This window comes from Chelonoidis abingdonii, chromosome 3, assembly GCF_003597395.2.
Source record: "Chelonoidis abingdonii isolate Lonesome George chromosome 3, CheloAbing_2.0, whole genome shotgun sequence".
In the NCBI taxonomy this organism is placed as follows: Eukaryota; Metazoa; Chordata; order Testudines; family Testudinidae; genus Chelonoidis; species Chelonoidis abingdonii.
In genome coordinates, this window is record NC_133771.1 from 47,484,512 (window position 1) to 47,510,246 (window position 25,735).

The window sequence follows — 25,735 nt, forward strand, 5'->3', positions numbered from 1 at the left end:
GAGACTCAGGGCCTCTGAGTCTTGGGGTTCCCCAGGGAAGGTTTTGGGGAGACCAGAGTGAGCCAGACACTGGAATTTCTGGCTGGTGGCAGCGCTATCAGATCTAAGCTGGTAATTAAGCTTGGAGGTTTCATGCAGGCACCCACATTTTGGACACTAAGGTTCAAAATTGGGACTTATGCTTTATGACAGGCTCCTACATAATTCTCCCTCTGTCTGACTTTTTTTGATTCCCACCTATGTACAAAGCAAATGCATCAGAATGGCCATACTGGGTTAGACCAATGGTCCGTCTCGCCCAGTATCCTGTCTTACAACAATGGCCAGTTTCAGTGCTTCAAAGGGAATGAACAGAGCAGGGCAGTTACTGAGTGAGTGATCCATCCCCCGTGGTCCAGTCCCAGCATCTGGCAGGGATACCCAGTGCATGGGGTCGCATCCCTGATCATCTTGGCTATTGGCCAAGGTGGACCTATCCTCCATGAACTTACCGAGTTCTTTGCTGTGAAGGCCAAAACTGCACTCAACATCCCCCACAATCAGTCCCACAGGTTGACTGTGTTGTGTTAATTAGTACTTCCTTTTGTTTGTTTTAAACCTGCTGCCTATTTTCATTGGGTGCCTCCAGTTCTTGTGGGGTTTATCCCTTCACATAAAATTCCTTATTCACTCACTCCATGCCAGCCATGATTTTATAGATCTCTATTGTATCCCCCCCCCCGCTTAGTCGTTTCTTTTCCAAGCTGAAATCACTTTTTTTTAATCTCTCCTCATATGGAAGCTGTTCCATACATCCTTCCCCCAAAGGCTCCCCAGTTCCTAATAAATGTAAAACCCTGCTCCCGACACCGCTGTCTCATCCACACATTGAGACCCTCCAGCTCTGACTGTCTGGCCCTGCACATGGAATTGGAAACATTTCAGAGAATGCTACTATGGAGATCCTTGACATTAATCTCTTACCTAGCAGCCTAAATTTGGCATCCAGGACATCTTCTACCTTTTCCTATGTCACTGGTACCTACATGTACCATGACCACTTGCCACTCTGCCACACTGCTCGTATGTAAGACCTTTCCAAATTCACAACCATGAAAAACATGTTACAAACCGTGAAATCTGGCCTCCCCGTGAAATCTGCCTATTGGAGTAGGGAGGTCACAGTATTGTCCACCTGTAAGGCTGGCCCTGCCCCTCCCTCAAAAAGTGACAAGCTCCCCACCGTGCCACCCTTACTACTTCGCTGCTTCTGGGCGGTGCTGCCTCCAGAGCTGGACAGCCAGAGAGGGGTGGCTGTTGGCCAGGCACCTAGCTCTGAAGGCAGCACCACGTAGGTAGCAGGAGAGAAGTGAGGGTGTCACGGTGTGGGAAGGGTGTCACTTTCTTATAGGTCGTGCCATGGTCAAAGAGAGGGCTGTGGTCACATTTTGTCCCCCGCTACCCCCAGCCAGTTCAAGGCCCCTTTAACCTCCAAGCTCTGGAGAGGGGCAGGACTGAGTGTCCCGGGGCTGGGGCGGACCCACCTCTGGCAGTGTTGCAGGAGTAAGGGTGGCAATACCACATCATGCTGCTCGTACGTCTTGGGAGATCTGCAACCTTTGCACCTGGCAGGCAGTTCACCGTATGCTTTTCCTGGACATCACAAGCACAGCTATCTGTATTTTTATGCTCAAATCTCCTCATTACTATTACCTGTCTCTTCCTAATATCTGGGATTTCCTTCTCTGGAGAAGTAGCCTCAGTGTGAGAGGATGCCTTGACATCTTCTGGAAGGAGTGTCCCAACTATGGGATCATTTCCCTCCACTTCAGTTTGATGGTCTCCTTCCCTGAGACTTTCATCTGTCTCAACAGCTCAGAGTCTGTCAGACCAGGGTGGGATCATGCTAGTGTCCCCAAAAGTCTCATTGATGTACCTCTCTCTCTTAGCTCTTCCAGTTCAGCCAGTCTGGTCTCAAGCCCTTACTCTCCATAGAGCTTATGGCCCTGAGAGACACAGAATACACACAGGTGCTACCTGCCCCATGCTGCATTCAGTGCAATAAACTGGATAGCCCTCATTCTGCTGCTGAGTTGCTGCCTGCACTTTTTTCTTTTTTACTCTTGCAGCCTTTTTTGAGGGGGCAGGGGGAAGATGGGGGAGTAGACTGGCTGGGATGTTGATTTGGCCTAAATTCAGACCAGTGGTGTCCAACTTTTTTAAGCCCAGATCACTTTTTTTTTTTTTTTTTTTTTTTTTTTTTTTTTTTTTAATTTAAGGGCAACCCAGATCTACCCTGCCCCTTCCCTGATGCCCTGCTCCTTCCCCAAAGCCCTACACCACTCACTCCATTCCCCCCCCACCGCCATCACTCGCTCTTCCCCACCCTCACTTACTTTCACCAGGTTGGGGTAGGGGGGTTGGGTTCAGCAGGGGTTGTGGGCTCTGGGCTGAGCCTGAGTGGGGGGTTGGGGTGCAGGAGGCACATGGCTTTGTGTGCTGCCCCTTTCTGCAACCACTGCCCCCGCAGGACCCATTAGCCACAGCTGCCATTGGCTGCAGCTCCCCATTCCCTGTTAATGGTCATTGTGGGGGCAGTGCTTGCAGGCACGGGCAGTGCACGGAGGGAGACTCCTGCCCTAGGGGCTGTACTGGCTGCTTCCGAGAGTAGGGTGGGGCCAGCACAGGCAAGGAGCCTGTCTTAGCGGCAGCCCTGCTGTGCCACCAGAGATTGCAATTGACTGGGAGATCCTCTAGGATCGACCAATTGATGGCGACTGACCAGTTGGTGACCAATGATTTAGACAAAGTTTGGTGTATCTGGGTGTCACTCTCCCTCACAAAACTCCTGTTTGCTGCTCTTGTTCGCTACCTCCTATGGTTGCTTAGGAGCTGCCTTTTTAAACCCATGTTTTCCCTGAGTAGCCTGCCCCCTGGTTAACGGAGCCTAAAGGGATTAGGGATCAAAGCCTCATTAGGAAGCTCTCCGCCTTGCCTAACAGGCCACTAAACTCAGCACATGGGGGGGGCCTCCAAACCAACCACATTACAGGGCCACCCAGAGGATTCAGGGGGCCTGGGGCAAAGCAATTTCTGGGCCCTCTTCCATTAAAAAAAAGTTGCAATACTATAGAATAGTATAGTCTCATGGGGACCCCTGCAGGGTCTGGGGCCTGGGGCAAACTGCCCCACTTGCGCCCCCACCCTGCCTCGGGCAGCCCTGCCACACTATATATACTACAGGCAAGCACGCAACAGACAACTCACCCCAAGGTCGTGTAGTCGCTCCTCCTTCACCTGGAGAACTCTAGCAAAATTACTATTTGCTGCTCCTGTTCACTAGCCCCACTGTAGAGACATAATCTCTGTCTCGCTGATACAGCCACTGCTGCCCTCATCAGGCCAAATGTGTTTTATGCCCTTTACAGTTCCTTACCTGATATTTTTGGGACAGAGGCTGATAGCTTGAGAACTGAAGATTCCAGTGGTTTTGGGGTCAGGTAGGGTGGGAGAGGTATTTATTTGTGGGGGGGGTTTTTGTGGTGGAAAAGCCCAAGGTACATTATTAGTTGAACTGTATGTTTTACATCTTAAATTTCTATTGAATGTTTTTTCAATACCAGCAAACTGCCCAGAATCTGGGGTGAATTCAGCTTATGTTGAAATAGGTAATAAATATTTGGCTGCTGTTCCTCTCTGGAAAAAAGCATGCTGGAGAAATGATTGTGTGGCTACCTTATTCCCACTTTCTGGTGGCAGCAGTTGCTAGTTGGTTGGACCCATATTCTCTTTCACAATGTCACAGGGTCCCAGTGAAGCAGTTACAGCAGCACTGTAGGATTTCTGGTGACGTTTTGCAAAGCATGCTGTTAAGGGAGATCTGCTGCCATGGGGAGAAGCAGAGAGATGCTGCATCTGGCCATCTGCTGATAGCTGCTGCTCCTGGAGTGTCAACCTGTAGAGGCTGAGAGACTGAAGTGCCTTCAGATAGGATTTACTCTAGCTGCTGAAGTGGCAAATGAGAGGAAAAGAGGAAGAAAAGCCTGATGTATCAAGGGTACTTATAGATTGAAGGAAAGATTTCATATCAAACACCTGACCCTGTAGGCCCGGTCACTAAAAAGTGTGTGTACTCCTTTTCCAGCAACCATGCAGTTATACGCACTGCTCAGACAGCTTTCATGCAGCCCTGTCTATATCGGTTGCCCCATTGATGGAAAACAGGTGCACAGTTTTCTAAAGGTGCGTTTACTAAACTCTAAACACACAAACATCATTTTTCCAACCGTGTATTTTCTCATGAAGTCCCTCTTTTAGGAGCATTAAGTGAATTTTGAACTTGAACTTGGCTGCTTTCAGTACTGGGAGTAGTGTTTGCTTCAAGGGATGTCATCAAGTGTTTCAAGTCCAACACCTGGATTTGTGAAAATTTTACGTTGCAGAAAACCAAGCTATTAATTCTGTTGCCCTTTTTTGACCTGAGCAGCTAGTTAAAGTTTGGGGCCCCAGGGAATATTCCAGCTAGAAGTAGAAATTAATGGAGTCTGGTATTTTTTTTTTTTTTTTTTTTGCAATCTTTCCTTATTTAAAAGGAATGTATCAAGTCCTATGTCTCTGAATGCAGAAGGGACCAAGAACAAAAAGAGCAGTTTCTTAATTTATAGCTCCCAAGCCTCTTTAGCCAACACCAGAGCCAAAAGTGCACACTCTAGCTTTCTCGGAGGTGTCACTGTTTGTTTGCTTAGAGGCACCTGCTTGGCTTTCTTGGCTATTTCCCCCCCCCCACTTGTCTTTTCTCCCTTTGTGTGATCTCCCATTTCACTCACACACACCCTACCCAAAACAATACTCAGCCAAAGCTCCTGGGCATCTTCACATACCTTTGTTTTAGGTGGGGGGCTTATGCTTATAGTTAGGCTAACTGAATGGTGAATTCACATTTGTCAATTTCAGGAGGAGGTTAAGTCAACTCATAACAAAGTTTCATCCAGCTCATAGCAATGCAAATATCTTCATTACTTTTCTAGAAGACTTTTAAACAACTCAAACACTGAAGCATGTTGCATGTGACTTTAAAACTTTCCGTTTTTACTAATAACGTTGGTAAAAGGTCTGAAGGTCACCCTCTGTAACTGAGTATTAAATTGGGGTCTGTTCTGGTTCTGTCTTGTATTTCAGTGACCACAAGGGGAAAAAACAGAACTCTGAAAAGAGGAACGAATTCTCATTGGACAAGACAAAATTATCAATTTGTAAGGAGAATAAGCACTCCGGCAAGACAAAAACATCTGAACCAGCCTCCGAAGATTGTAAAAGATCTCCTTCATCTGATAAATGGAAGAAGGAGCATAGTTTTACAGAGAATAAGCAAAGAAATAAAGATACAGAGTCTTATAATGGACGTGAAAGCAAAATACATAGCTCCAATAGTTCTAAAAATACGTCCCAAAGCATCAATCCTGAAAACACAAAAAGTGACTGCAAAGAAACAACCTCTGCAGCCAGCAAAAAACCTTCAGAAATGCACCATTCCCCTAGAGCCAGCAAAAAAGACCTATTGCCAACAAAAGGGTCTTGTAAGGATCTCTCCAAACAGAGAAACTCTGAGGACACAGGAAAAATAAAACAAACACTTAGTGTGGAAAACAAACCAAAGTTGCCCAGTGATGAGGACTTTGAGCCCCCCACTATGTCTTTTGAATCCTATCTTAATTATGATCAAGTTTCAAATAAAAGAAAGAGGAAGACTTGTAGTACAAGTGACCAGTCAAAAAACATTAAAGGCTGCGAACAGAAAAATTGCTCATTATTGCCAAAAACTTCAATATCCTCTGTCACGAAAGAGAGAGAAGAAAAACTACACAAATCAGAAGATGATCAGTCAGAAAGTCCCACTAAAAAGGTAAACTGTTATGTAGTCAAGCTAACATAACTCAAATAAATTAGCACTTGATTTCATTTATTAACAAATTTATTTTGCAGTTTAATTCCGTATGTTTTAACTCAAACCTCAGCTTGCATGGCTTTGGCATATCAGCCACACACAGAAGTGGTTACTAATAATTGGGAATAATTTTTTACCCAGGAAAATATGACTAGTTTGTTTTTTGATCAAATAATGAGTAAAAGTAAAATGTTTCAGACTGCAAAGTCAAGTGCCAAAAAAATAAAACTGCAGATTTGAGATTATCCTTGAAACCATAATCATGCCTCCTTGTGCATATGGATTATGATGGTCTTTAATGATGTGATTACACTGTTTTTCCTGGGTCATGGCCTAAATAAGGCAGATTCCTGTGGAAAAGTGTTCTTATTGACAAAATCCCTGAAACGTGTACTTAATTTTTAGAACACGAAGTCCCTTTGGATTCCATATGATTGAAACACGTGCTTAGTTCTTTTCTGAGCAGGGATGCGCTTAGTGTGTTTCCTTGAATTGGGGGCCTTATGGACAGGATAGTTGATGCTAAAGTAATAAGGCAGCTGAGGATAAATTATTGGACAATGTGTGGTAGCTCTATACCTTACTTAGTGCACAACATCAAGAACCAACACGAAATAAGTGTAAAATTGTCCATGGGCTTTCTTATGGCACTTATCACCATAAATATCTGATCCTCATCAAATCAATTGATCTTCACAACACTTGAGTGGGAGTAGAACTCTTTTAGAGTTGGGGGTATGAGTCTTAGGGAGCCTAAGCCTAAAATTTGCAGAAGTCTTGAGTGATTGGGCACATAATTTAAGACAACCAGGGCCTGACTTCTTTTATTAAAAAGCGTATTGCCATGTAGCATATGCAGCTCCCATTGTCTTCACTTGCAGTAGTATGTACTTGGCACTTCAGAAAACTCAGGAGCTTGTTGCCTGAAGTTGGGCAGGAACACACAATCAGTGGCCATCTGTGAAAACTTCTGACTGTGTCACCCCCACCCCCAGGATAGTATTCAACTGCCCTCTTACTATACAGCCATCTCTTTTCTTCTTGCAGTCCCCTCATTCACTCCTCGCCTTGCAACTTCTTCAATGATTTGGACCAGCATCCTATCAATGAGTCTCATTCACTACACACTTGTGATTCATTCCTGAGCCCATCTTGTGCACAGACTGTGGCAAGGGGTCTGTGACATACTGGGTTTTTGTATGTAATATAGTGTTGGTGATGAGTGAATGGATAAAATGAAAAGTAATTCATAGTTACAGTGAAGAAATGTTTAGTGTGAGAAAGCAACAAGTCGTTACTCTGAAACTCTTTTGGTTTTGCTTTAGTATTGGATGATGTATTTGAAGACTTCTTCTTTATCTTAAATAAGAATTAGGGATATTTTAATGGTGTTTCCTTGAATGTATGTAGGCCAAGACAGCATCGCTCCAAGATCTACTTAATACTCCACTGCCTAAATTTCTGCCAGAGATATCCTTATCTTCTCCCCCATATTCTATGGAGTTCAAAGGTAAGTAATATGCAAGACTGTTCCAGATGAGACTAAAATGAGCACAGTTAGCAGAGCAATCCTGCTAACAGTGTGGGCTGTATTGCATCCTCACAAAAAAAAATGCCAGTGCTTTGTGCCAGTGCAGTACTTCATCTTCTGCACTGGCTCCCACATAAGGATCCACTAGATTCTGAAGGGAGTATGTTGCATACAGGAGCAGATTCTTCAGTTCCACTCACTTTGACAAGGTCTTCAATGCTTGTGGAATGCAAACCGTACAGAGATTGGGGGGGGAGGGAGGGGGGAAGGCTTCCATGGATGTGGAAGAAGCTGTTGAGGGGAGGGAGCATGCCACATTCATCTCATTTTCCTTCAGGCGCACTGGCTTTCTTTGTCCATTTATTCTTTGCTCTCTTATGCACCTCCTGGTAGGGGGGGAATCTAGCACTCTGTATTAACCCAACTTCTTATGTATTTGTTTTATCCAAACATTGCAGATGTGACAGCCTTATAATTGACAGACATGCTACTCCTTGAATGTGGAGCATGACATGATCTGAGAATGTGCAGGGGGATGCTGTGTGGGCTTCCCTGCACAGTTCTACTGATAAACTGCATTCTGGCCTTGAAATATCCATGCTGTTACAACTCTTGGCTTCTCTAGTTTAACTACTAATTTTGTAAATTAGACAAATGTTTGAGAACTAAATCAGCGTTTGAACTCTGGCTTCTTTAGATAAAAAGCATTAAACTCATTGCTTCAGCTGAAACTGAATCTGTACTTTTGCTCCTCGTACAATGTCAACAAGTCCTGAATAGATGTAATAGAACTTCATATTGCAATAAAAATGAACTGCATGTTTTTTATACCGCCATGTTTCTCAATTAATTATATGCCTTTAGTAATCTAGACTGCTTTGAACATCCTTAAAGAACTGCAGTATTAATCTGAGTATGCATAGGCAAAACCCTTCTTTGAGATTTGTTTTCTTTGTAATTTCTGTAGCACCAGTCGCAGAAGTACGCCAGCAAAGCAGTGATACAAATCAATTCACAGGACGGAGACTGAACTCTAAAATGCAGGTTTACTCTGGCTCTAAAACAGTTTATCTTTCAAAGATGCTAACTCTGTATGAACAGTGCATCCGCATACTTCAAAATAACATTGATTGTAAGTACTTTAATATGGGTTTCAGCAGGTTGAGTGGCATTATAGTGCTAGGCTTTCAATAGTGTAAGACCATCTTTTTTGTGATTGAAGAATTAAGTTTTTCTTATGAAGTCTCAACTTTACATTAAACTATGATGCCATGGCAATAGAAACATGATGAAACAAAAGCCAAAAAAGCCCTCTTGCTTTTTCCGTCTAGATGCTGTTAGTCTCATGTTAATCTGAGATAAAACTGTATTTGGTATAAAATAGGGATGAACTATCAAGAAAATACTTGGTATATACATTCACCCCTTGCATCTAACTTGCATGTGAGTATTCCAAACTTTGGTGTGTGTCTGGGGAAGAAAATTTGGCATGAGGGGAGGAGAGAGAATGGGTAGAGATGGTGAAATGGGTAGACGTGGATGCCTACTATGTTTCCTCAGACTACCACTTTAATAGTCAGTACAGAACAGCTCATGAACAAACAGTTTAGGTTGTCCAGACCTCAGAACATGTTCCACTGGTATGTATTAAAATAATCCTATCTTTTGTTGGGTATCTGCTATTTATAATACTGTTTTGTAAGTGGTGAATCTTAATGTGTACATGTGGGTGGGATACTTTAAAATATTGTCTTGCTTTGTAGCACTACATGAAGTAGGAGGAGTGCCCTTTGAAATTCTTGAGCCAGTGCTAACACGTTGTACACCAGAGCAGTTGTTTCGAATAGAGGAGTGCAATCCGGTAAAGTCTGTCTTGTTCAATGTCTTAACCTATTTCATGACTGCTTGTGCTCAAAATCAAAATAACTGTTAGTAAAACAAACTACAAAGTAAAAATTATGAAGGTATCACACCCGCCCCCAATGGCTAGTTCACAAACTGATCAGACTCTCTATATAGTAGGACTTTGCCTACAATTGTTAGGAGTTGCACTCTGAAAAGAATATTTATTAGCATCTAGAAGTGTGGTACGTGCTTTACAGAATGTATGCTTGGACAAGTTCCTGCCTCAAAACATTTGTAGTCCAAACTGACAACACACAAAGGGCTGGAAGAAGGATGAATATTTAAAAACATAACAAAACTTAATAGTCACACCCTCACTCTCTTCTGTCCTGTCTTTTTTGCCTTGACCTTTTACTTGCATTTTAATTCTAATATATATAGAGTTCTATTAACTTCAGTTTTATCCCTCATCACTCATTATATTTGTCCTTGCCTTCAATATTCTACTTTTTTCCTAGTGAAGTTAGCCCCTTAGCTATTAAACTTTCTTCATCGCTCCATTGAGCAGACCATAGCCTCAAACTGTTTTACTCCCACTGGACAAATGTCTCCCTCAACACCTAGGAAAAGTAAAAAGGGAATTGGCAATGTTAACATGAAAGGGCTTAAGAGAAAACTTCAGGTGAAACTTAGTACCTGTTGAGGTTCCGGGGACAAGAATTGGCTCTTAGCTTGAAGTTTGTTTAAATGAACGACCACTGCTTGTTTCTGGAATAGTTTAATCTAGTTTTATTATATTTTTCATTTTCCCAGCTTCTGCTTTAACTCTTGGTTGAAGGCAGGGACTAGGGTCTGTTTATACTATGTCAGACTGAGCAGAAGGGGATCTGACAGACTAGGACACTGCATAAGAGAACTGCCTCTTCCCACACAGCTCCACGTTGCTACAGAGACAGCTCTGGGAGCAGAGAGGAGGGAACTAGACTCCTACACTGACCTGTCTGGGGTGAGCTGGGGAGATTAGCTGGAGAACCCATTGGTAGTAAAAGGGGATACGAGGATGGAAGCAGCCTGCTTTTATTACTCTTAGCTTGGAACCAGGCAGGGAATAAAGGTTCTTCCCCTGGCTTCCTTATAGCTGTTAAAAGAGAATCTATACAGTCTACCCTAATCACCCCTCACTGATTTCTTAGTTCTACTGTCATTGTCATGCCTCCTGGCTTCTTCACTGTATGTCAGGATCTGAAGCACCACGGTTGTTACTAGGGGTGAATCAGGGAAGCAAGCATAGGACACACACTTACTTTTGCCCCTAAAATAAAAGGAAGGAGACACAACAGGTTTCAAATACTATCATGTGTTCCAGCTATTTCAATCATCTACACCTCTACCCTGATATAACGTGACCCGATGTAACACGAATTTGGATGTAAAGCAGTGTTCCGGGGGGTGAGGGGGCTGCACACTCCGGTGGATCAAAGCAAGTTCGATATGACGCAGTTTCACCTATAACATGGTAAGATTTTTTTGGCTTCCGAGGACAGCGTTATATCAAGGTAGAGGTGTATGTATTCCCAAGAGAAAAATAGTTAAGGTTGCAGAATGAAGCACACAAATCAGGAAATATCAAAGGTAAATTTGCTGCAATAACTTCAACTCTGTCCTCTTCTACATATGTGTATGGTGAAAGAGCTTCAAATACATGATCTTATTTCTGAACTGGATTTCTGGATACTTAGTACTCTTGGAAAATCAAGCCATTCTTCTTTAGATGCCTAGCTTTAGGCACTCAAGTTTGAAAATTTTGGCTAATAACCATCTTTGTCTACAGTATAATGAAACAAACTTTAATCTAACCTGTGACCAATGGATACATTAGATGTTGCTGAATGTGGCTTGTTATGCTTTCTGAATGTTATGGGACATGGTGAGAAGAGATGTTTACTAGAGTTTCTTTGGCTTGCTCCTCAGTCTTGAAGCAATGTAAACGGAGGATAATATTTTCAAAAGTGCCTGTGATTTAGGATCCTAAAATCTCCCTGAATATGTATAGGAGTTGGGGTGCCTAAGTCCCATAGGTGCTCTTGAAAATGTTACCATAAGTCTTTAAGCATTGTTAATTACCTTTTTGCTTCAAACCAAGACATTTATAGAAGAGTCTGATCATTTGTGGAAGAAACATTGCCAAAGAGATTTTAAAAACGAACATCTCCTGGAATATGAGTCGTGGCGTGAAATGTATGTGCGGCTCTTCAGTCAGAGGGAAGAAAAACTAAAGACCCTCACAAAAAATATTATTTCAGCCCAGTCTGAAAAACCGAAAGGTAAATAAAGTCTACAGGTAACTTTTCCTTTAATGCTCACCCCTCCCCACCACATTTTCAAATGTTCAGAAATGTAATGTGTGGGATTTAGTGATTTTTATTATTATTTTAGTATTTTATTTTTTAAATTGCAGTGTATGTTAATAAAAGCTCATCTCAGGGAGAGGTGATTGCTATTCCTTTGCGTTCAAATGCTGTTAAAGGTTGCACACAAGATTCATTCATGTAACTGATTCATGTTTAGACCAAAATGTCTGTCTAATCTTGATGGTTTAGAGCTCAGGAGCCAAAGCTGTCCATTTCCTATATTGCACGGGCCATCATTGGGACCATCCCAGACACTGTCTCTGTGAAGAAAGCATGCACATTCTGTAACGTTACTTTGTCATTGTTCAGTTGGTACCATGATGTAAAATGTTCTAAACCTGTCACTGTTTAACATTTTCCATTAAATGTTGGAAATCACATTGCCACGCTGTCATTGTTGACTCTTTAAAATGTTTTTTCTTTTCTTGGAAAGTTTTGATATTTAACTTTAAAAATGCCCTTCCCCTTGTTTCTATATTAGGGCGACAAGTTAAACTGGCTTACATACATAGTGTAGCAAAACCACCAAGAAATGTTCGGCGGCAGCAAGAGATCTATGGGACAGCTGGACCTATTGTTCAGCTTCACCCCGTCGAAAAGGGCAAGTAAGTACACTGTTAGTGCACTGATTTGAGATTAGAAGACTTCATGCTGGTCATGTCAGTAAATGAATGTTACCAGCAAAACCTTTGTATGAAAGAATGCAGCTAAACTGTAACTATTGTGGTTTTTTGGGTTTTTGTTGAAATACTTTAAAAACATCGGAAATATAAACTTAAATTTTAGGAATTATTTGTCTGCAGTGTACCCCAACTTCATCTCTTTCTCTAAAACTCCAGTACTGAGGTCGCCTTTTCCGTAGTTGGAGAAGTGGGTCTGTTCTTTACAGATAACGTTGGTGTTACCTGATATTCTATTTAGAGTCCAAACTTTCTTCTATGTTATGACCCTACATAATAATCACAAGTGATCTCCTGTTATGAATTTAACTCAGCTGGCAGCTCTGGTCATGCTGGACCTCAGCAGCTGTTGATGCTCTTAACTACGAGTTGCTGTTTTGGTAGCTAAGGGAATGTCTGGAACTACCAATCGGTAGGGGCGGACCGTTTTCATCACTGAAGGAGTGGAAACATAGGATACTTCAAAGATGACTGTCTGCAGTTCTGCATCTTGCTCTGTGGGCTTTTTTTATATTTTGGTTTCTGCCCTGGATAGTGTTGTCAGATGGATGTCTGGGGCTACAAAATTGGAAGAGTTGCTGCTGGATAACGGTGGGCTTGCTTTCTCTATCTTGGGCCTGGTCTACACTGGGGGAGGAGGGAAATCAATCTAAGATACGCAACTACGGCTATGAGAGTAGCGTAGCTGAAGCTGCGTATCTTAAATCCACTTAGAATCACTTACTTCATGTCCTCATGGTGTGGAATCGATGGCTGCCACTCCCCTATCGTCTCCGCTTCCGCCTCTCGCTGTGATGGAGTTCCAGAGTCAACGGCAGAGCGATTGGGGATTGATTATCGCGTCTAGTGTAGATGCGATAAATCGATCCCCGATAGATCAATCACTTCCCGCTGATCCGGTGGGTAGTGTAGACATACTCTTGAGCACTGAGATTTGCTCATATATAGTGAGTTAGAGTACTAATCTTGGCACCACTTTTGACCAGGCCCTCTATGGAAATCTCCTTTTGTCAGACTTGGTATGAAAGTGTTCTTTCCTGTTGTGCGGTTTACACGATGTAGTCATTTATCCTGTTACCTTACAGGAGAAACATGGGCCTCCTTGGCACAGTCTCAACTGCTGCAGTTCCTTTTTAAGAGGATTTCTCTGTTGCTTGCAGTTCAGGGAATGCAGTAGCACATTTAATCACTGATTTATGCAATCTGGAGTGTAGTGGAGTGTCTCTTGCACTATCTGCCTGTAAGTGTAAAAGCTGGAATGACTCAGCTTGCACTGTTGGTTTTAAATGTCTAATGCAGTAGGACTTGGCTACCTGAGATCTTCTTAAACTTTGTCCTGATGGCGGTCTACGCTCACGTACCACCATTTTGTTAGGATCTCCTTTTTTGTCTTTGGTGTCCAGCTCTTCCTACTTCTGAAAAGCACATAATTCATTATTCCGTGTATACATTTAAATTTATAAAGGTTGAGCAGCTTTTGGTAGTGGTTGTCAATCAACCAATATATTTTAACTGGAAAAAAATTGAGTTGTCTTTCAATGTTTCTTGCATTATATTTATAGGAAACCAATGTTTTTGTCAATAGAAACATAATGGCCATACTGGGTCAGACCAATCTGACTACCCCAGTATCCTGTCTTCCAACAGTGGCCAATGCCAGGTACTTCAGAGGGAATGAACAGAACAGGCAATCATCAAATGATCCTACTCCTAGCCTTTTGCAGTCAGGGACACTCAGAGCATGGGTTTGTATCTCTGATCATCTTAGCTAATAGACATTGATGGACCTATTCTCCAGGCATTTGTCTAATTCTTTTCTGAACCTCGTAATAGTGCTGGCCTTTACAACATCCCTTAGCAACAAGTTCCACAAGTTGACTGTGCCTGGTGTGAAGTACTACTTAAGTTTTTTGTTTTTTTAAACTTGTTGCCTGTTAATTTCATTGGGTGATCCATGGTGGTTGTGTTATGTGAAGGAGTAAATACACCAGTCCTTTCTCTACACCAGTCGTGACGTGTTAGACCTCTATCATATCCCCTTTTAATCATCTCTTTTCCAAGCTGAAAAATCCCAGTTCTTTTACTCTCTCCTCTGATAGAAGCTGTTCCACACCCCTAATGGATTTTTGTTGCCCTTCTCTGCTCTTCTTTTTTTGATGGGGTGACCAAAATTGCACACAGTATTCAAACTATAGAAGTACCATGGATTTATATAGAGGCAATATGTTTTATGTCTGTCCTTTTTTTCTAATGGTTTCTAACACTAACCTTTACTGATTGCTGCACATTGAGCAGATGTTTTCAGAGAACTATGTGCAATGACTCTAAGATCTTTCATGAGTGGTAACAACTAACTTAGATCCCATTTTATATGTATAGTTGGGATTATGTTTTTCACTGTGCATTACTTTGCATTTATCAACATTGAACTTCATCTGCCATTTTGTTGCCCAGTCACTCAGTTTTGTGAGATCCCTTTGTAGCTTTTCACAGTCCTCTTTGGACTTAACTATCTTGAACTTTTGTATCTGCAAACTTTTTTGCCACCTCACCGTTTACCCCTTTCTCCAGATCATTTATCAATACGTTGAACAATCTGAGTTCTGGTCCCAATATAGACTCCCACTATTTGCCTCTCTCCAGTCTGAAAACTAACCATTTATCCCTACCCTTTGTTTTCTCTGTCATAACGAGTTAGATTCATGAGAGGCCCTTCCCTCTTGAGCAAACTAAGCAGTCATGGGATAAAAGTTTTTGGGGAGGGACCTTGTCTGAAAGTCAAAGTACTAGATCCATTGGACTACCCTACTTCACATGTTTGACACCCCCCACCCCCACCCCACAAAGAATTCTAATGGACTAGTGAGACATGTTTTTCCCATTACAAAAGCTGTAATTGATTCTTCCCCAACATATCCTATTAATCTGAGAATTCTGTACTTTACTATAATTTGAACCAATTTGCCTGGTACTGAAGTCAGGCTTACTGGCCTGTCATTGCAACGATTACCTCTAGAACTGTTTGTTGTTTTTGTTTTTTTTAAAAATTGGCATCATGTTGGCTGTCCTCTAGTCATCTGATACAGAAACTGATTTAAGTGATAGGTTATATACCACAGTTACTAGTTCTGCAATTCCATATTTGAGTTCCTTCAGAACTTTTGGGTGAATACAGTCTGGTCCTAGTGACTTACTATAGTTAAATTTATCTGTTTGTTCCAAAACCAACTATATTGATACCTCAATCTGGGACAGTTCTGCAGATTTGTCACCTAAAAAGAATGGCTCAGGTGTGGGAATCCCCCTCACATCCTCTGACTGTAATCCAAAGAATTCATTTAGCTTGTCTGCAATCACCTTATCTTCCTGGAATGCTCCTTTAACAGCTTGATTATCCAGTGGCCCCATTGATTGTTTGGCAGGCTTCTTGCTTCTGATGTACTTAAAAGCGAATTGCAATTATTTTTTGGGTCTTTGGCTAGTTGCTCTTTGTCAGGGTCTTTCCCACATTGAACTTTAGCGTCCAGAAAGTGGGGACCTGCATGTACCCCTCTAAACTTAATTCCTAGCTTAGCTCCTATAGCGCTGCCACCAACCAGAGCTTTAGTGTCTGGTGCACTCCTTGTCCCCCCAAAAACCTTCCTTTGGGAGACCAAGCCCCAAGCCCCTGGGTCTTAAAACAAGGGGAAATAAACCATCACCCCCTACCTTTCCCCTCCCTGGCTTATCCTGAGAGATACTGTGATTCAAACTCCTTGACTCTTAAAACAGAGGAAATTCACCTTCCCCTCCCCTTCTCTCCCCCTCCCAGACTCTCCCTGAGAGAGAGACACACTGATCCCAACTCCTTGGATCCTAACACAGAGAAATTAACCTTTCCCTCCCCCTTCCCGCTCCCAGACTCTTTCTGAGAAGTACACTGATCCACACACCTTGGATCCTAAAACAGAGAGGAATCAAGCTTTTCCTCCTCCTTCTGTCCTTTCCCCCACCAATCCCTGGTGAGTTCAGACCCAGTTCCCTTTGATTTTGTCCTTGTGTAAGATCCATCAGGTTCTTAAAAAGAAAAGCTTTTAATTAAAGGAAGAAAAGCAAAAAATTATATCTGTAAAATCAAGATGGAAAAATGTTTACAGGGTCTCAGCTTCACCTAGACCAGAGGGACTCTCCCTCCCAGCCTAAGTATAAGTTACAGCAAACAGAGGTGAAATATCCTTCCAGCAAAATACACATTTGCAAATAAAGAAAACAAACATAAATCTAATCCGCTTTCTATTACTTACTATCTTGAACCTGAGAGACTGTTTCAGTAAGATTGGAGAAATCTGGTTGCATGTCTGGCTTCTCGTAATCCCAAGAGAGAACAAAACAAAAAAAAGCACAAAACAGACTTCCCTCCACCAAGATTTGAAAGTGTCTTGTCTCCCGATTGGTCCTCTGGTCAGGTGTCAGCCAGGTTCACTGAGCTTGTTAATCCTTTACAGGTAAAAGACAATTAACCCTTAACTATCTGTTTGACACTCTCTTCAAATTCTTTTTTGGGCCTATGTAATTATACTTGATTTTCCAGAGTTTATGCTCCTTTCTGTCTTCCTCAGTAGGATTTAACTTCCAGTTTTTGTAAAGGATGCCTTTTTGCCTATAACTACTCTTTACTTTTGTTTAGTGGTGGAGGCACATTTTTGGTCCTCTGTTTTGTAATTTGGGATATACATTTAATTTTGAGCCTCCATTATGGCTTTTTTTGTTTTGTTTTTTCTCTGCAGCTTGCAGGCATTTCACTCTTGTGTTTCATTTAACTAGCTTCCTCATTTTTGTGTAGTTCCTCTTTCTGAAGTTGAATGTTACTGCAGTGGGCTTCTTTGGTGTCTCCCCCACCACCAAAGGATGTTAAATTTAATTATATTGTGGTTGCTATTACAAAGCAGTTTAGCTATATTTGCTTTTTGCGCTAGATCCTTTGCTGCACTTAGGACTAAATGAAGAATTGCTTTCCCCTTTCTGGATTCCAGGACTAGCTAACTGCTCCAAGAATCAGTCATTTATGGTGTCAAACTTTTCTCTACTTCCCATTCGGCAGTGACTTGTACCTGGTGAATATGGGGATAGCTGAAATACCCCATTATTGTTTTCTATTTTTATAGCCTTTCTAGCAACATTGGTTTTAACCTGAAAAATAAGCACTGTTCTGTAGGTTGTCTAACATTTGAAACTGATTAAAGTTAGTGCTGGTAAAAAGGTGGCACTAAAAGGGAAAGCTTTCATTTAGCATTGTGGATTGACCTTTTTAGCACATAGGGTTACTTGTGTTCACTTGCTTTTAACTAGGTACCTGCAAACTAAATTCAAAAAACTGTTAAAGATAAATTGAAGCACTAGTTCTAAAGGATTTAATGACTAGCCATCTGACATGAACCGTGGTCACTGAACTATGATTGGTTTTATCAGTCTTTACCATTAACTTTGAGTAGGAAATAAATTTTGGGTGAAAGAATGAAGTACTGATGAAACACATTTCTGTTTAAAATATGGAAAACATCTAAAATATGGCCCTTATAATCTCTTGGAGACAAGGTTGGTCAGATTATTGCAAACAATATGATCTGACTTTTTTTTTTCCCCCTGAAATTTGTTTCATAATCTTAAGTGAATGTTTTTCAGAACAGGTTAGTGTTAATGACTTAAACCCCTGCGAGGTTTTTAACCTGAACTTTCTCCCCCCCCCAAATTTTGGTTATTTTTAATAGAACAAAGGCTCCAGAAAGCAGAGACCGAAATAACACCTCACCAAGCCGAAATGCAACCACTAGCAATGTAACAAATGGAAGCTCCAGCACTTACTCAAGTGGAGTGAGTCAGGATATAAAAAAAACGGTCAAAAGTAAGTAGTTGCAGAATAATTCCCCTTTACTATTTCTATTTGGCTGATAATATCGTTAATCATATTTGAGTTTATGTTGAGTATTATACAACTGTAATTCTAACTAAAATGTTTTCCTTTGAAGAAATTGCACCAATGATGAGAAAATCTTTGAAAGCATTCAAGAACAGAGTTGGACCACGATAAAACAGGATCCTGCATATCTGATTAAACTTATGTTAACATTTGCATATTTTACACTATGTCTATGTAATATCAATTAGTGAATTGTGCATATAACCTGCATTCAGTTAACAAAGTAGTCTCTTCAATGAAATAAAGTGGCAGAATGCACACAGTGGTTTGTGATTTTTGAATAAAATCTAAATCCTTGATTTCTTCCCCCCCCCCCACCCCCACTCCTTTGTATCCATGAACCAACTGGCAAAAGTGAATTGAAACAAGGCAACACCATAGGAGTCTAATAGGATAAGTAATCTGTAGCCAAGAAAGTTCATGCAGATTTTCATAAATGATCCTTGTAGAGTATGAAGATTTGTATATGAATTTCATTGTTTTTCTTCAGTGACCGATGTAGAACTTAAAATATTTATCTCTTTTTTTTCTATTTGTTTAAAACAAAAACGTAAGTAGACCAAATTCCATCATAGTCTTGAATGTTTCACAGTAAAATCTTCTGGTAGCCTCTAACATTTCTGGGAAATGTGCAAGATTAGACTTGCATGAAACAGACAGTAAATGGGTAACTGAGAGGAAATGATTAGTGCGCTCTTTGCCCCAGAAAGTGCTACTACAAATAACTTGCATTTTGGTGTTGCATAGACACATGAAGAGTGTCCCAGCTATGGCTGGTAGAACACTTTTTTTTTTATATCAAAAGTATCTTTGGAAAAAATGGAATTTTCTAATGACTTTTTCGTAAAATGTGACTGCTTTTTCAGTGGAAAACTGCAACTTTCCAGTTTTTGGATGACAGCTTTAGTTTTCATCTGGACCTGTGTGGTCATGGAACTAATTCCTATATTTTTCATTGTAATACTGCCCTTTTAAACACAGAGGGTCTACAGCAAGAGCAGAGGACCAGAAGACACTAAATTCCCTGAGCTTGTGCCATTTGTTAGGGATGGTATTTAGGGATCTTGCAGGAATTCTGGCAACCAACACTCTCAGCATGGGGAATGAAGTGTCCGGACTGGTGCTGTCATGAGACTTGCTTCTTTACACCCAAGGAAAACATCTGGTTGAAAGATGTGTTGGTTTCTACTGGGGTCTGTTGTTTGCAGTTGGAGGAGCAAAGCTAGTGTAAAATAGAAGCGCAGCAATGGTTGCATGGGTAGCAGCAGCAGCATAGGCAGAACATATTCGTGCCGAGTACATACCCACACTAGCTCTCACAGAGAGCACTGGCTTAGCTATGCTGAGTACAAACCTGCCTGAAACTGGTGGGTATGTGCATGCAAGCAGGGGAAATCATACTCCTAACTCATAGCGCAGACAATTTATTTCTAAACCTGTTTCTAATCCATTACAGAACTCTACATATCAATGTATAGCCATTCAATTTCCATATTTCCTCCCTGGAGACTAATCACTCAAAAGCTTTCTGAAACTGTGAGTGAATTACATCAATCAATTCTCCTTTTAATGACACTTTGACATGGTCAGACATAAATAATTTAATGAGGCATGGTTTTGTGGTGTGTGGTTTTTTGTTTTTAAGCAGAAACTATGCTGATAACTGACAGAATTTTACCTCGATGTCTTAGAATTCTAATTGTAAATAACATTTAAATCAGGGTCGCTCATGATTTAAATTTTTTTATTCATTTACATAGATTTTGTTTTTCAATTTGAGTTTTATTTTATGTTGCAGCTGTTCACTTGTCCTGTTTTGCACTTTGTTAAAATGAATGTTTTGGACTTGTTCCTTTACTGTCCTAATCATTAGTAAATTTCAGATTTTACACAGATTTTTTTACCTTAAGAAGCTTCACACTTAAAATGACCATGTATGGTGAAAAGTCCAGGGCCTCATTAACATCCTTACTGTGAGACAACATAAATTCAAGCACAATTGATAAGCAAATAGGCCTATAATAGTTTCAACCAACAGCACCTTCCAATATGTTGAACTACCAGAAATAAAGAAAAGTTGAAATTCTTTGGCCAGGCAAACGGAGATTTGACCAAACCTCCCTTACGGTTTTGCAGTTTGAAGTCAATGAGACTTGTGTTCCTAACTCACAGGAGCTTTGGAAAATGTGACCTCTCTGCCTTATCTCCTAGCCAGTGGCAATAGTAGACTTATGCCTTGTCTACACTATAAAGTTTTTGTCATCAAAAGGTCACTTTTCCCGACAGAACAGTGGAGGAGTACACTACAGTGCTGCTTTTGGAAGCAAAACTCTCCTGTTTTGGCAACAAAATAATTCCTTTTCCCCTTGACAAGAGGCATTGAGCTTTTTATTTGTGGCAAAGTTATATTGACAGTGTCAGTGTAGACACCACACTTGGTTTTGTCACTATAAATGGACACAGGAGGTGTCCCACAATCACCATGCTGACTACTCTGATCAGCAGTTCGAACTCGGCTGCCATGCAGCCAGATAAACAAGCATCCACCTCGCCTCCTTCAAAGGCCCTGGAATTTTTGAAATTCCACTTCTTGTTTGCTCAGCGTGAAGAGCTCACATCACATCTTCCCAGGTGGCTGTGATGGCTCCATGTGGCAAACACTTGTCTGCTTCTGCAAAGCTGTTGGGTCTGTTGAATATATGCAGCGAGGAGGCTGTCTAGGCCCAGCTTCACTCCAGCCTTAGGAACTTTGATACCTACAGGCAGACTTCTCGTGTCTCATATAAGGGCTATTAATGAGACACCGTGCAGTGCCAAGCAAAGATAAAGGGGCTGATGCAGGCATACCAGAAGGCAAGGGAGGCAAACTGTCACACTCAACCTCACCTCCACCACCAGGAGCCCCATGAATCCTTCAGCAGGGCTGGAGGCAGCAGACAGAGGACCTGACCTCCAGGACAGTCATCTATAGGAGATAGAGTTGGAGAACTATGTGGAGCCCATGGCAGGGTCATCCGGTGGTGTGGCAAGTCAGCAACTTTTCCCCACTCCAGAGGTGTCTAGCCAGTCCCACAATCCCTCTCCAGCTAGCAAGAAGCAGGAGAGGAGACTCATGGTAAGTAAGCTTTTTGAGTTACTGCAGCTCAGTTAAATGACATTCAGCTTTACGTTTGCTTTGTAAACTGTACAAGCGGGTTAAGGGATAGAAATGTGCAAGACTATCCGTTTGAGTGTGCTCCAAATTCCCCATTGCAGCTAAACTGCGGCAGAACACTGTGTTGCACATCAAAATTTCATGGGAATTCTCTTGAGCTCTCTAGGAAGCTTTCCTGGAGGTACTTGCCAATCCTCTGTCGAAAGTTCCTTGACTAAGCTGCTTTGTTCCTTCCCCCATTGTAGGAAACTTTCCTGTGCCACTAAGCAATCACTTGTTCAGGGACTAAAGCAGTGCACAGGCGAGCAGCATGGGGACCAGGTCTGAACCTGCATGTCTGCAGTAGATACACTCTTGCATCCTTGCTAATCCTCAGGAGTGAGATCTGCTTCAGTGACTCCCTTACCCATGGAAACTGGTGGCAGAATTTACAATGTTGTCCCTAGTAGCCTAGACCGATCGCCTTGAAACATCAGCAACCCTCTTTGCCCCAGCTTGACTGAACTAGGTGTCTCAGGGAGGTGGATTTTTCTAACCCCTGAGGGTAGGTCTTCACTACTGGCTGGCTCAGCGGGGATCGATTATCATGTCTAGTCTAGACGCGATAAATTGATCCCTGAGCACTCTCCTGTCAACTCCTATACTCCAACTCATCGAGAGGTGCAGACAGAGTCAACAGGGGATGTAAATCTTTTGTACTTTTGATTGAAGAATAAATCTAGGGAAAGATGGTACCTCTCGAAAATAGTAGTGGGCTAGATTGAAGAGTATGTAGGATCTCACTCAGAAATTTTTTTACCAATGGTAGGATTATCTCTTCTAAATCTTTTTTCTGGACAGTGTGCCAAGGATACCCTTTCTGTATTAATATCTGCTGTATTTGTCGTCTGAATGGGATGTATATTATCAGTGCTTGTATTCCTGACACATGAAAAAAGTCTTGTTGTAATGGAAAGTAAACTACAGATTGTCTTAATATCCATGCAGCCACTTGGTTTTTTGGTAATTGTGAGCTAGGATAGTTAGACCTGTTACCTTTCAGCATTTAGGATTTACCCGTTTAAATAATTTAAACAGCCTATGGTCTGCCAATGGCCAATGCCGTATGCTTCACAGGAAAGTGCAAGAAATCTTAGTGAAAAACTCGAACAATAATTTCCAATTTGTTTTGCACTCTTTAATAATATTACATAACAGGTCAAATGGCAAAATCCAAGTTGGCTACTCTGGAGCCGTAGTCTACAGCCAAAGCTATTTTAACACTATTTTTGTTAAAATATTGATAAATGAATGGCCTTGATGCAGTAGGCAAAACCAGTACAGCTGCAAACAAGCAAAAAGGAAGTGTGTTGATAGTTTTAACATTTATCAAAGAAAATACATTAGATAGCACACACATCTCACTGAAAATCAGGAAAAAGCTTATAATGTAGATTTCAAGGGGGAAGAGGATCTACTCTAATCTGTGGAAAAAGTCTACTCACTTTCCCTAGAACACTACAGATGAGTATCTGGAGAAAGAGAAGGCAGGTGCCAAAGTTCTGCACAGCTGTAATTATTTAATAGAGCTGAGTGATAAAGAATAATTCTTACAAACTGCGGTCATATTGAAAACTATGAAGTAGCAAACTAAACCTTCTTCCTAAATCTCAATCAAATGTGAAATACTTTAGAGGATGAAATTCACATGTGTGCAGAGGACCACTGCAAGGCCCCTGCACAACTTGAATCCCATTTAAACTCTGGTTTCTAGTCTTCAGTGGGACTTATGCTGACTCTGCCTGTGTGTGAATTTCACTCACAATGCTATCTCAAATGGGTGCCCCAAATCCTCTATCCCTGTTGTAAGCCACAGTCTTCAGTCACTGAACTGAATAAACACACCTTAGATTAAATTTAGAAAAGTGCCAACCTGTACCTTCTGCAGACTATCACTGGGGACAGTGTTTCATCAATGAGGGGTTTCTTAAAAAAAACCAACCACTCTACTGCCTGTCTTGGAAAGTTCAATTTCAAGCTCTGACAGCTCCCAGAAGGGAGGCCACTGAGATGGTAGCTTCTGAGTGATCTTACTGATATTCCTAAGAAGAGCACATTGCAGTAGTTTAGGCTGGATAGAAGTATGAATGACTGCAATTGGGTTCTTATGACCTTTCCTCCTTATAAATCCATGGGCCAGCCAGTGAAGGTAAAAAAGGCATTACAGGCCAACACATCTGTCTAGAAATTGGGGGTGATTTTAAAAAAAATTGGATCCAAACATCTAGGTGAAAACTAGGCAAACCTCCTCACTACAAAGAGTGGAGTGAGGCAGTGTACTTTTCTAGCGCTTCCATCAACTGGCAAACATTACTTTGGTCTTATTGCAGCCAGCTGGCTTTGAGCCAGATACCTAGCTTAGTCAGGCACTGAGAAATAATGAGACTGTAGTTAATGTATAAGGAGACATGGGTCTGTTATCTTATGAAGATACAGCTCTGCATGCTATACAGATTTCTGTGAACCTGCCAGAGCACATTTAAATGACCTACAGGAGGAGTGCTCGATCACCTTCTGTACAGTCGTCGCAATGATGCCTATGTAGATTTCAGATTATTCAGAAACAAGCATTTGCTATTGTTTGCTCTTAATTATTGTTTAATAACATTTTTTGCTCTTGGTGAACAGTAAGAGGATCTCTTCCTCCCTCTCTTCTCTGCCCCCCCCCCCCCCGCATCTTGTCACTGAGGATGGCCATTTAACAATGAATATTGCATACAAAATTAAATCTCCCACAAGCAGGAACTGACAATTGTCTTGCTGTTTCCATGGTGGGGTGGGCAAGTCCTGCAACCTTTTGTTCTGTTTGACATGTGAAAAGGATGGTAGGGAGAATTACCTGGCTGTCATACCATCTGAGACAATCTCCTCAGAAATGGGTACAAGTTTCTTAGCTGTGTTTATAGTCAATTCAACCAATTTAGATCTTCCAGTGCCACACTGCTAGTGTAATCTGTCTATAATGCTATTTTAAGAGTTAACATCTGCCCTCAGAATGATCCTCTGGTGGCATAGAGTCAATGTCAGGACTCCTATACCGATCACCCATCTTGTTGCTGGTGTAGCAAGGGAAAAGGGATGAGCATGGGAGAGGGGTCATGGCCATGACATTCCTCTGCCATTGTCAGTCCTCAGTGGCTTTATCATTACCCTGTGGCTTTTGCAGCACAGCAAAGGTTAGACAGGCTGCTCTAATATGGTACTAGAGAATCAGCCATAGGGCTTAGTCCTGCAAAAGGCTGAGTACCCTCAACTCCCCATGATATCTGGCCACATGCACCCACCTCCCAAACTGTCAAATCAAATGTGCTCCAATTGATTTTTTTGTCAGTTGCACATTGTTGTGAGTGATTTTACCCAAGCCCCCAGGGGAGCTAAGTAAGGGCACTGTAAAATTGTGTTCTTTAACATGAACAGGTTGGATATTGTTTACATGCCTGATGGATACTGCATTCTGGAATTGTATATGGCAACAGCAGTTATGAGAACCAGCACTAAAGGCTCTTGCAGATGAGGAGAAGGAAGAGCGAGAACAGCAACAACAGTTGGAAAAAAATTCTCATCGTTGTTACTTGCCTCTAAATCACAATATAGAGACAAAGGAGTATAAATCCAATGGGCAAGCAGAGATAACCATTCCAAATACCCACAGTACAACTCCAGAAAAAGTTTCCATAGGAGACTGGAGATTCCACTTGTAGTGGGAACCTCAGGCTTAGTAGACCTGGGTTCAATTCCCTGCTCTGCCATGCACTTGTTTGACCTTGAGCGAGTCATTTAGCCTTAATTGTGCCTCGTTCCCCATCTGTAAAATGGGGATAACAATAGTTCCCTACCTCACGGCTGAGAAGAAACACATTAAAGACTATGAAGCACTTTGAAATACTGATGCAAAATGCTATAAAGAGTGTGTACCTAAGTGCATATCAGTGCTAGCTGGCACACTGTGGTCATGATATATACCCAACAGGTAGCATGGAATACATCACTGAAAAACTAATAACTGTGATGCAGCAGGAGAGGGTTAGAAGGGAGCCTTATTCCCTGTAAAGGGAAGAAAGTTTGCTATAGATTAACTAGAGCACCTGAAGCCAATTCGAGAACCTGCAGTCAGTCACATGATAAATACCCCTGCTTCAATCAGATAGTGTGGGAGTTGGTGCAGAAAGGATTGGTATTGGAGCAGAGAACAGTTT

General features: G+C 41.7%; 1 protein-coding gene across 1 annotated transcript in view; it reads left to right on the forward strand.

Moving 5' to 3' along the window:
• LOC116828338 (elongin-A-like) overlaps positions 1-18,592 on the forward strand; it is a 40,427-nt gene extending 21,835 nt beyond the window's left edge. The window contains exons 4-11 of the mRNA XM_032786474.2: positions 5,158-5,881; positions 7,334-7,433; positions 8,422-8,586; positions 9,218-9,315; positions 11,443-11,623; positions 12,192-12,315; positions 18,138-18,271; positions 18,396-18,592. Of these exons, the coding sequence (XP_032642365.1) occupies positions 5,158-5,881; positions 7,334-7,433; positions 8,422-8,586; positions 9,218-9,315; positions 11,443-11,623; positions 12,192-12,315; positions 18,138-18,271; positions 18,396-18,457 (1,588 nt within the window). The 3' untranslated portion in view covers positions 18,458-18,592. The remainder of the gene's footprint in view (positions 1-5,157; positions 5,882-7,333; positions 7,434-8,421; positions 8,587-9,217; positions 9,316-11,442; positions 11,624-12,191; positions 12,316-18,137; positions 18,272-18,395) is intronic.
• The last annotated feature ends 7,143 nt before the right edge of the window (positions 18,593-25,735 follow it).